We start from the raw sequence: 11,733 nt of genomic DNA on the forward strand, positions 1-11,733 counted from the left end.
TGTCAAATCTCGGAATGATGTGCCTGCTTTGCACTTTTTTCAATATTTGTCACTTTTACACTACAGATTCGCAACTCACTGTGCGCCTGGACGGAGGAGGCAGCAACTGTTCCGGGAAAGTGGAGATGATGTGCAATAAACGCTGGGGCACGTTTTGCGGTGATTCTTGGGATATAACTGATGCCAATGTTGTCTGTAGACAGCTGGGATGTGGCTTCGCTCTACTGGCCCGAGGAGGGCCCGCTATCTCCCAGGGTAAAGGTGTTATTTGGCAGAATGATTTGAAGTGCAAGGGAAGTGAATCCTTCCTTTCCGACTGTCTCTCCACAGCACCAGGGCAAAGCACATGTAATCACAAGGAAATTGCCAGTGTTTTCTGCTCTGGTAAGTACGATGTTGACTGGTGCCGACCAGTGGTCATTCATGCTGCAAATTAGTATCATCATTTAGACTTACTAAATTAAGTTTCACGTTCATGAATATTTGTAAACTTTCTTTAACAGAATCCGAGTTGTTGGCGACTTTCCCTTCACCTCCACCAGCTGGTATTTATGACTGATACTATTAGTAATATTTGTGTTAGTGTCACACTTCTGACTAGTGAAATTGTTCCTGTTGTTTTTTTCACGATTTTGAAGCTTATATCAGTATTGTCTTATTCTCGAATTCTTTATAATTATACACGCAGCTCGTATCTACGCTGAATTTCTCTGAAATCTCTCCTTTAAGGACAGGAAAAACAATCAATTTCCGTATCTGGCGTCGCCTGCCTAACCTTGGGAATCCTGTTAGTCTGTGAATTGATCGCACTGCTGGTGATAATGCAGAAAAAAATACAAATGAAAGGTGAGCCTCACGCCTACCGACTGAGATAACGCTGATGAAGTTTTATTGTTCCATATGATGTGGGGTTGGACGTTGTTATTGCCCTTGTCCAACTCTTGGCCTCGATGGCGACTTTGGGAGGCCTTCTCTGGCTATTTGCTTTCTTCAAGAGTCTTTACCCTTTGAAAAGTCAGATTTAAAAAGGCAATAAAAATAAAATACTTCAACAATGTATATAAGAGTTAAAATACGATATAAATTCCATCAAATATTTATTAAGTTTCTGAACATCAATACAAAGAAATGGAATTGAACGTTAGCGTGGAGTTACCCCAAATCATTATCAATGAGAAATAAATGTGAAGAGTGAATCACTCTTGTCTTTCAGTTTACATGTACATGATACTTCAGAACAAGTTACCGATAGTTGCATTGTGTCTTGAAGTTGCATTGAGACGTTTGCCCAGTGTACTAGTTATTTAATCATCAGTTAGTTTTAGGGTTCATCACTTCATGAGCGCTGTATCAGAACCCAAGGTCAGTGTAAACATTAAGTGTATCTTTATAGGTTATTCAGTCATCCAACAACTGGGTGCCCGTGAGTGATGAGATGAAACCTGTTCATTTTTTTCTGTAGATTCAAAGCATTTACCTGAGAGTAATTTTCCAGTTGATGGCCAGAACAATTCACACGACTAACAAAATACATTAGTTCGCATATTTTTGTATGCTTTCTTAATTCTAGTTTACACGAGCAAACCGAATTTACACTTAGTTTGTATTAACCAAAGTTAATACAGTTGACCTTATTTCACTCTCACATATTTTTGTGTCCAATTAATTACAATATACACGTGTCTGATTACAGCATCTACGTTCTAACAAAAGTACCATTATCTAATCATGGTCCTTTTGTTTTTGTTAAGTTTATCTGGGTCATGGTCAACCACATTTTTTTTGAAATTCGTCTATAAATTATCAACGTGTTCTCTATGTTCATTAAATTGGGAAATTTTAAGTTCTGCAGTCAGTGTTTTTGCTTCACATGCAAGATTGCGAGCTGAGAACTGTCTTGAATAAACTTTGTAAAATGCGAACAGAACTGGCCATGCACATTCCAACATGCAGCATTTTCCTCTGGATATTCAAAACAATGAGTATCCGTCGTCAGTCCATGTTGTGCCAAGATTCTCTTCTCTAGGTCTGCATTAACTCCAATTGCTTCTCACATATGTAGCTTCTCTGGTGCGTGTTCAGGGACAAATACTGACATGTCTATCCTTCCTTCAGCAGACCTTCACACTGGTGCTGGAGGCTCAAATGTTGGATTATACCAAGTAATTTATGAAGAAATTGATAATACTCCACCTGGTAAGAAAAGAATCAGAAACATGGACCAGATATGTATTTTTTTACTGCATAGTCAGTCGCGATTGCATAAGGATGGGTTTGTTTCAATCTCCACTTTTCAATGATCAGTGAACTGAATGATCACATCTAGTTATCCTCGAAGTGCACTCGTGTGAAGGAAGTTATCATTGCGAATGAATTTTAGTCGGTGTTGAATGAGACGTAGTTTTGACAAGTCTCACTGTCCTTCATTCCTGATGGATTATTTCTGACATTTTTGCACACATGAATGGAACCACCCTTTCCAATTCGATTCTGGTTGCACTCTGATTCCTTCAGAAATCTGAACAATAAATCCATTCACTGACTGAGTTTATAATTTTAAAATCTTTGTCACGAATGTTGGTTATGCACCTAATAGTGCAAGTGAAACTGAAAAATTGATATGCAAACAATTACAGGAATGTAAGTGCAAACAGTTCTTTGTTCCATCGTGTCTCAATTCGTTCTAATAACTTGTGCCAAAGAATAATAATAAAGCGAGCTGTTTTACTTTCATAACTTCTCTTGACTGATAATGTCAGAACAGCGGATACATAGATATGTAGCAAAAGGATTGTCACGTTTCATGTTGACTAACATTGGAAGCAGACCACTGGGGAGGATTGCCTTCTAAACCTGGTGATGGGGAATGCGAAACATCAGATGGAAAATAGAATAAAGGCAACAACGGGGAATTTTGATGTTGACATATAAAAATGGGAAGAATTTTACATGATCAGAGTTGAAATGATTTACTAATATTTCTATATCAGAGCACCACAGAAAATAACATTAAATGAAAGCATTCTCAAAGTATATCGCACAACAATAATCAGAAGTATTTAAAGGACATTTAATATACTCAAGAAATGTGAATTACGTCATAGAAATAATAACATTTTTCATGTCAAATCAGACAACACTGAAAGAAGTTGTAAGGGAAACTGAAGGCATTCAATTTACTTTTTCATATATAGTGCAAAAATGACAGAGATTAGAAATTAAATCATCAAACGTACTCTGTGTGTGAAAGTGTTTGCTCGATGTGAAAACTGATGTTTATTTCTCATTTCTGATCACAGTGATTTGGCATTTCCCTTTACCTTAAAGTAACGAAATTTGTGTTTGATTGCTTTCACATAATATGTTCCATTGACAGTCTTCTGTCTATTGCGACAAAGACGATAAAATAATAATGTGTTCTATTTTAACGCTCCTCCTAAGTCTATTAAGTATAAAATCAGAGTCTATGAGACTGAGAGATATAGGATTAGGATTAAATCGTTTGAACCATTCAGTCTGCTCTGCTCTTCGACCATGGCCGATAAGCTTCTCAAATGCAATGTCATGCCTTCTTCCTGGTGGCTTTTATTCCCTTACTCATTAAGAACCTGCCTATCTCTGTCTTAAAGACACTCCATGACTTGTCCACTACAGACCTCTGTATCAATAGGTTCCACCCTCTGGCCGACAAAAAAAATCAGCTCAGTTCAGTTCCAGAGTGGTCTGCCTTCACGAGGAGATTGAATTGGACATTAATTCTTCATTTTTGTTTTTAGCAATATCCACTTCCATTGGCTCACTCAATCACATCGAATACTACATTAGCCACAACTTGAGTGACAGTAATTTGGAATCAGAATATCCTGAGATGAACTCCAACAGTAGTCCAGGTGTGTATGTGTTCACAATCTGTCAGTTCATACTTGTCTTTCAATCTATCCGCTATCCAAAGCTAAAGATGTCAATGTTCACAGTGATATAGAATGACACCGTCACCAATGGTTGTTTCATGAGCATTGCCAGTGAAAAGGAAAGTTGCTTGTTTTGAGTTACAGAGAAATGGCGCATTGAGTACGTCCGTGCGAAAAGAAAAATCATCTAGTATTCTCATCCCATTTACCTGCACTTTTCCCGTAGTCTTGTATGGCTTGGCATCACTTTATCTGAATGGGTGCATGAATAGGAAAGGATTGGATATTCGTAGGGTTAATGTTGGCAAATGGGGCCAGTCGTTTTTAAGATGTCTGGTCAGCACGGACACGTTGGACTGAAGGATCTATTTCCATGCTTTTAATTCTATGACTTTATGTACAAGTAAATATTTCTTAAGTGCTACGAGTGTTTGTGCCTTTACCACCGTTAGAGGCATGTAGTTCCAGATTCACACTAGCCTCCGTTCAACTCATTTCCCTCACGGACTCTTTAATTTTTCTTGCTCTAACCTTAGTCCACCTTCCGTAATATATATGACCCCCCTTCTTTAATATTGCCAGCATAGAGTAAAGTTCATTTCTTGCTGCCCACATCTGTTCGTCGTAAGTTCATAATGCTTCTCATTCATATTCACCCCCGCAAAGTCCTGAAGTCCATTGAAAAAGAAAGTAGCCCAGAAACAGCAGTCGGCCACTCATCCCCGAGGGCATGTTCCTGCATTCAATGAGATTACTCCTGGCTGCTGTGTGTCCTACATCCAAACACCCGCGTTTGGCCCACATTTCTTAATAGCTTTCATTAATAATAATGTACCGCAGATTTAAAATTGGCAACTGATCTGATATCAACTGCAGCTTTTATTCATTGATACATCTCTCCTGAAGGCTCTGGCATTAATTCTCTGAATGTTCCCCTAGATCCTAGAATGGTTTCATGATTGAAGTGGTTAATCTTTAACTATCATGTCTTATTCTGTACATATCGTTAATATTTTAGTCAAATCACTCTTTACCTCCTAATTTCTAGAAGAAGACGTCTTAAATTTCATAGTCTTTTCTCATACTGTGACTCCTGACGTACACTGAAGTATCAAACTCATCGAATGTCTCTGTACAGAACAAATTTTACATTCCAACACGAATCTACTTTTCCACTGTTAAGTTCCTTTTTCCAGAACGAACCTCCTTTTCCAACTCTCAGTGTTGTGTGTTACAATTTGTGTCAGTGATAGTCACCTTTCCCTCAAAGGTCCACTCCTTGATTATGACCATGTTGAGACAGAAGACATTGAATCTCAGGATGACCATTTACAACTAGACAGTGATTCTGATGAACCCCTCACACTGACAACTACTGGCGATGGTCTTTGTGCACATGGTGAGTTGAATTACAGATAATTGCTCATTAACTAACACTTTGCATGTTCGCACTGTCTTGGTTCCGTTCCATTTTTTGATTGATGTTACATCTGCTGTAAATTTAAGAACAACATTCAATGCTATCATAACGTTATCTTCACAAATTGTCATTGTGAAAGCTTGGATTACTGGAGAGGGGTCTTCATTTCAAGGCAATGAAAAATGATTTTTAAAAATGAAATACGTAGATATTGACACGACACTGCGTTTTGTCAACTCTTTGAATATTCGATCCTAACTTCACCCAAATCGTAAGGTTACACGTCTCGAAAACTTCTCTTTTAATGAATCACCATCTAGCTGGATAGAAAATATGCAAGCGGGTCCTATGTGTTTGATGTTTTCAATGTTGGCATTCTAGGTGTGCACTGGAATGTCAAACCGTGAGGACCATTTCTTGCAAAACACAAGGAAAGGTGTGTTTGATATTTTTATGGGGAATTCTAGGAGGAATGATTCTCTCTGATTTGAACATCATAAAAGCTATGGGTGCCCTTGCGACTAAAATTCAGACTTCCCAACCTGCTATTTATTCATTTCAAAACGTCCAATTAGCCGTTGGTAGAACCTTACTTCAATGTTCCTTCCATTCACCAGTGATCAGCTTTCATGTTTAGTTTCTTTCCTCATCCACACTGAGGTCATTTCTGTGAGCCATTAATTAACTGTTGTCTGAACCGTCATCCAAAGTGTGCCACTCATCACACTGCCAACCATGAAGGATCTCTGGAACTTTTGCGACGACTCTGCTTGATCTCCTATAGATGCTGACAGTCCAGCTGGGTTGTGCTGCAATTTCTGCTTTTGATCCTGATTTCCAGAATCCGCAGCTGCTTTAGCGTTTTGCTTCTCCCTTAACACTTTTCCATCTTTATCTTCACTACATGTAAACTCGTCAGCTAAATCTCTGCTAAATATGGAGTATGATAGTGTATTTCAATTCCTACACTTGCAGTTCCCAAACATTACAATACTAAGATATCACTGATCAAAGTCACAAATGAAATTGTAGGTGATTTTGAAATTGATCGATAATCATTGCTCATCGTTATTATCCTGACCAAGAAATAAAAGAATGTGGCACAAAATTTAGCAGAGAAACACATGAGTTCAGAGTGCATTTGAGGAAAATATTCATTACCCAGAGGCTGGTGCTTTTCTGGAATGCAGTAGTTGAGAGAATAGTTGAGGTGTGATATCTCAGAGGTTTTAAAATATGCTTGCATGCATACATGAAGTCTCGTAACATTCAAGGCTTTGTGTAGGAACGTGAGACGATTAAAGGTATTAGCGTAGTTTTGATTCGATAGACCTCTACTGCACTGTACCATTCTTTGGTTCCAAGTTACAGCATTTGACATGGCCATCTAATACTCCTGATCACCACACCAGCATTGTTCAGTTTCCTAGACAGTACTAAAAGGAGCGTAGTATTACTTGAAACAGTTCAGTCCAGTGCATCGCATGGGTCTGATGCCATCTGAGAAAATCCGACCTTTTCATTCTGATAACTTGCATATCCTTTGTGCCTTCAGTGTGGCTATGCAGTGAAATTGTGACAGAAAATTTCACAAGAAATACATCAAACTGATAAGAGATACATTTTTTTCTCATGAGTTCGAACTTTTCTGATGCAGAGGACAGAATGGGATGCCCTGGCGTTCTGTCGAACTGTGATATATTTGAAGCATTACATAATCGTCACAGAAAGCACACTTTTTAAAAAGTCAGTTAAAGCAAAGGTTGCTTGTGATGGGGATTTTTCGAATTAATCATAAATAATCAACATGTAATGACGCCACAGAGATCATTGAGGTTGCTTTACCAGAGTGAAATAAGCAAAATACTTTTCGCTACGTTACACCACCCAACGTGGAAATACATACATGGCCAAAGATGTACTTTAGGAAATGTCCTGTCAGCGTTAATTGAGATTAAGGAACAGTCAGCATGCGCACAGCAAATCACCACAAATCCGAAGTGATAACTTTTGTGTAACATGTTCAGTGATAATGCTGATTGCAGAATAAATATTGCCCATGGGGTCATTTGCTGCGCACTTGTCTATTACATGCTGTCTTTTTCATCCAGCTGAACACACATATAGATACGCACCTCAATGTTCCCCTTTATAATATGGACCTTCATCATTCCGATAATGCTGAGGCAGCCTTAGACTTCTTTCTCTAGAGTGAGAAGCGTCAGCTGCTGATTGATACATGCATGAACTAGGAATAGAGAACACACTTGAAATGACCTTGAGTTGACTCACATACTTTCTTTATCATTTCAGGTAAATGTTAGAGTCTGTTTCAGCATGGGATCTCCCGAGGCAGATAATGTTACGAGAAGTCATCTACTATCATTTCGCAAATGCTGAATGGTTTTCTTAATATCAGCTTTACTTGATTGTAATTCATTTGCATTTATTTTGTATTGAATTGACCACATTACTGTTCTCTCTTTTTGATCTGATTGCGCGTGTTGTAATGAGTTAAAAGTGGAAAATAAACGGATTGCAGCCAGATCATTTTCGTGTGAGGATTAATCACATGATCCATTTCTCTGCATGGCTTCATAGGCTCTCGACTGGGGGCGATGTGCTTATCATTTATCATTGAGGGATTTTAAGGAATTCCATGTGTAATTGCTTTACATTTTCATCGCCTATGACGGAATAGTTAAAATGTGCCGAGCCAAATAATTGTCCGAACTGCTATTTCGCTATATAACGAATGAATATCTTCGATTCCTAGCCGTATTCTCGATGAACTTCGATTTTTGCTGTTATTGACAATGTAGAGTGTAATTTGAATCTCATAAATAAAAATGGTCCAGTTCATATTTTCGTTATAAGTCTGTGACTCTTTGTCGGTGTCACTGTCACAGTGAATGTGAATGAGAGTTTGAATGTAGCTGTCTGTGTTTTTGTAAATTATGTTCTGTGTCAGTTAATGAGATTGTGAGTGAAGCCGTTTGTGTTTTTGTGCATGTGGGCGGTTGTCATTGCATGAGAGTGTGACCGTAGGTGTCTGTTTATGTGAAAATGTGCGAGTGTCAGTGAATTAGGAAGAGTGGGTATAATTATCTGTGATTGTTTAACTTCATCTATGAGTGTGAATGTATTTGTTTATTGAGTATTTTGGAAGGCTTAATGCAAGAGTGGAGCACAAAGTAAGCTGCAGAAATCTCAGAAACCTTAACATACAGAGGTATGTTAGTTCCCTGAAATCGGCAAAAAACGGTGGAAGAGGTGGTCAAGAAGGCGTATGGAATTCTCGTCTTCATCTGTCCGCGCAAAGAGCATATATTTTTAAATCAAGTTGCAAGCTACCAAAATTTATTGCTGTCACGTTTGGAATATTGTGTCTGGTTCTGTTTTCCACACTGTTGGAACGATGTGGGTGCTTTGGAGAATGTATAGAAACGGATCACCAGTATGTTGCCTGGTTTGGAGAGTATTAACTACGAAGAGAGTTTGGACAAACTTGATTCATTGTCACTTGACCATCGGAGGCAGAGTGGCGACCTGATATAACTTTACAAGATGAGGAGAGGAATGGATAGAGTTGAACGCCAGAGTGTTTTTTTTCCGCATGGTAGAAATGACAATTTTCCCGGGACATGTTTTGCAGATAAAGTGTTTTAGTTTAAAGGAGTTGTGAGAGGCACCAAATTAACACAAAAGGTGGTAAGTCCTTGGAATGGCTGCCAGAGTAGTTATTGGTGGCAGAAATAATAGCAATCTTTAAGATAAATCTTAATATAGGAATAGGCAGAAAATGGAGGGATACGGACCAGGTAGAGCCAAATGGCTTCAAGTTTGGAAAGTTGTAATGTGTTAAGTTTGTCTTGGCGAGCTGAAGGGACGTTTTATGTTTTGGAATTTTTTAATTGATGAGTTGTCTGTAGTATTGCGTAGCACTGTCTGTTACTTGGTGTCCACACTGTTGTCATGCAAGCAGTCTGGTGTGTTCACGACACCAGGTTGATCGTTTATTTTGAGGTATGCTAGGGATTATGCCTGAAACGTTGGCTCTCCTGGTCCTCGGATGTTGCCTGACTTGCTGTGATATCCCAGAGCCACACGGTTTGACAGCGCTCTCTAAATATGCGGAAAAGAAACCCAGAATCTGATTTTTCGGTGAATTCATCACTGCCGATGCAACAGGGTACATCTGGTGGTATCCAGTTTAGTGTCAAATCACGACGGTCTTGGGAAGGTGGGGAAGGGAGGGGCGTGTTTGCTGGCGCGAAACGTTTAGCAGAACACAAATCTAGGGCTGGACGCCAAAATTGGGAAGCAGGCAAAAGTGCGTGGGTGAAAATATGAGGGTGTAACAATATTTTGGAGGAGCGCAAATTGAGAGGCGCAGAAAATTTTGAAGGGTGTGAATCGGGGTGGTAATTCTTGTGGATAAGAGGTTTGGGAAGCAATATTTTGAGGGGCAAGCGTTGATGGGGTCAAAGAGAGACAGACTTTGTCCTGGAGGCAAGTTAATAAAAAAAAGGTAATGGAACCAAGACTCTGTCTCTCACTGTCTCTCTGTCCACCTTCTCTTCACCTCCACTCCCACTCCCGTGTTTAAAGCAATGAAATATCGCCCTGCAAAGCTATGACCACGTCACTACACAAACAGGAGGTTTGTTTGTGAGAAAGCATCAAAGCCTGTGAATCTCTCAGGTTAAACGTTTGTTTATTTCATCAAGTTATGCCTTTGGAGACAGACAGCACTTTTATCTGATCGATGTTGCCCTAAGCAGGAGATGAACAACGCTGGTCTCACCGCCTCCAGTTTTGAATTCTTTTCTCACTTAGAGTCTGAAAGAGTACTTCACAAAACTTTACAAATTGCAGAAATTGCAATAAAATTCTCCATGTTTCCTGACAAATACTTTTCATTCGGAGGTGCCAGAATAGAGTTGCAATGGAAGTACGCTATGCCTTTTGTATAATCTCAGGAATACTGTCCAAATACAAATCGTTTCCACAAACGTTGCAGAGTGAACAAGTACATTTCTGTATCCGAGCATTCTTCACTCTGAGAGAACTCTCAGTACAATTGCAATCCTCTCCACGCCAGAATAGTGTGGTATGTGTATGTGTACGTATGTGTGCGCGGGCGTCTGACTGATGCTCTTAGGGATTTCCCTCTCTGCCATCCGCAATGCAGTAGCTTGGGGAAGCCAGCAGAGGGTGCCACTGTACCATTTTAAATACAGGAGGGACAGAAAGAGAGAGAGCATGAAAGAGTGTAAGCGAGCGTGAGAGACATGGAGCCTTTCTCTATGTCTCCCTCTCTCCCCCACCCCTCTCACTCCCTCTCTCTCTCTATCCACTTTTCTCTGTCCGTGTCTATCTCCCCTCTTCTGGTGTCTCTGTTCAAAATATATATTATAACCTCTTGCATTCACGAACTGATCAGGATGGTAACGAAACAGAATGTCAATCCAGCGCTCACAATGGGATCTGACTTAATAATAAAAAACTGAAAGAAGTGCAGATGCTGTAAAATCAGATATAAAAATATAGATTGTTGGAAAAAGCTTAGCAGGTCTGATTGCATCTGTGGAGAGAAATCAGAGGTAACGTTTTGGGTCGAGTGACCCTTCCTCAGAATTTGGATCTAATGCATCCTATTTTCCAGTCATTCGGATCATCTCGCTGATGCCTTCCACCTCTCTGAACTGCTTCCCTGCTCCCATCACCCCACGTCAAATCTGCTTTTAAACATCCTCTTTATGGTAATGTTTCTGCTCTTTCTTTCTGTCTCGTTGCCCTGTTTTTTTTTTTCTCTGACCTTCTCTACCTCTGCTTCATTCTCAATACAGCTCCTTCAGTCTCTCTTTCTATCTCCCTTTCGTTCTTTCTTTGTCTTCCTGCCTTGGTATTTCTCTCTCCACATATTTCTGCCGCGCTCTGTTTCTTTCTTTATGTCGTTCTCTCTACCTCTCTCACACCTTGTTTCCTTAACTTTTCCATTTCACTCCGATATTTCAAATTTTCTGTGACAACATACTTGCTTCTCTGACTTTTTTTTTTAAAATGGGTCATTCACTATGTAAGAGAGCCACTAATCAGGTCAGCATTTTTTGTTTGTTCATAATTACCCAGAGACCAGATAACAGTCAACCACTTTTCTTTGTGCCTGGAGTCAAATGTTGGTCATACCAGTTGAGGATGGCAAGGGTATTAATGAACCATATAACCGATAATGGTTTTAGCATCGTCATTAGACACTGACGTCCAGATTATTTATGGAATTTCAACTCCTCCATCGACCGGGGTGAGATTTTAATTCGGTCCCATAACTTTAGCTGACTTTATGGATTTATAGTCTCGCAATAAACTACTAAGCCATCACCTCTTCTCGTTCACTCA

At 39.5% G+C, this 11,733-nt stretch overlaps 1 protein-coding gene across 1 annotated transcript; it reads left to right on the top strand.

Annotated features, from left to right (window-relative positions):
- The first annotated feature begins 17 nt into the window (after positions 1–17).
- Positions 18–8,102, top strand: LOC148144500 (scavenger receptor cysteine-rich type 1 protein M130-like). The gene is made up of 7 exons (XM_087975359.1): positions 18–384; positions 504–545; positions 730–846; positions 2,116–2,196; positions 3,777–3,890; positions 5,182–5,310; positions 7,645–8,102. Exons 1-7 carry the CDS (start codon positions 18–20, stop codon positions 7,653–7,655), a joined length of 861 nt encoding a protein of 286 aa, XP_087831485.1. The 3' UTR covers positions 7,656–8,102.
- The last annotated feature ends 3,631 nt before the right edge of the window (positions 8,103–11,733 follow it).

The sequence above is a fragment of the Chiloscyllium plagiosum genome, unplaced genomic scaffold, assembly GCF_037043375.1.
Source record: "Chiloscyllium plagiosum isolate Xiang-an unplaced genomic scaffold, Cpla_swu_hap1 HiC_scaffold_27, whole genome shotgun sequence".
Taxonomy (NCBI): Eukaryota; Metazoa; Chordata; class Chondrichthyes; order Orectolobiformes; family Hemiscylliidae; genus Chiloscyllium; species Chiloscyllium plagiosum.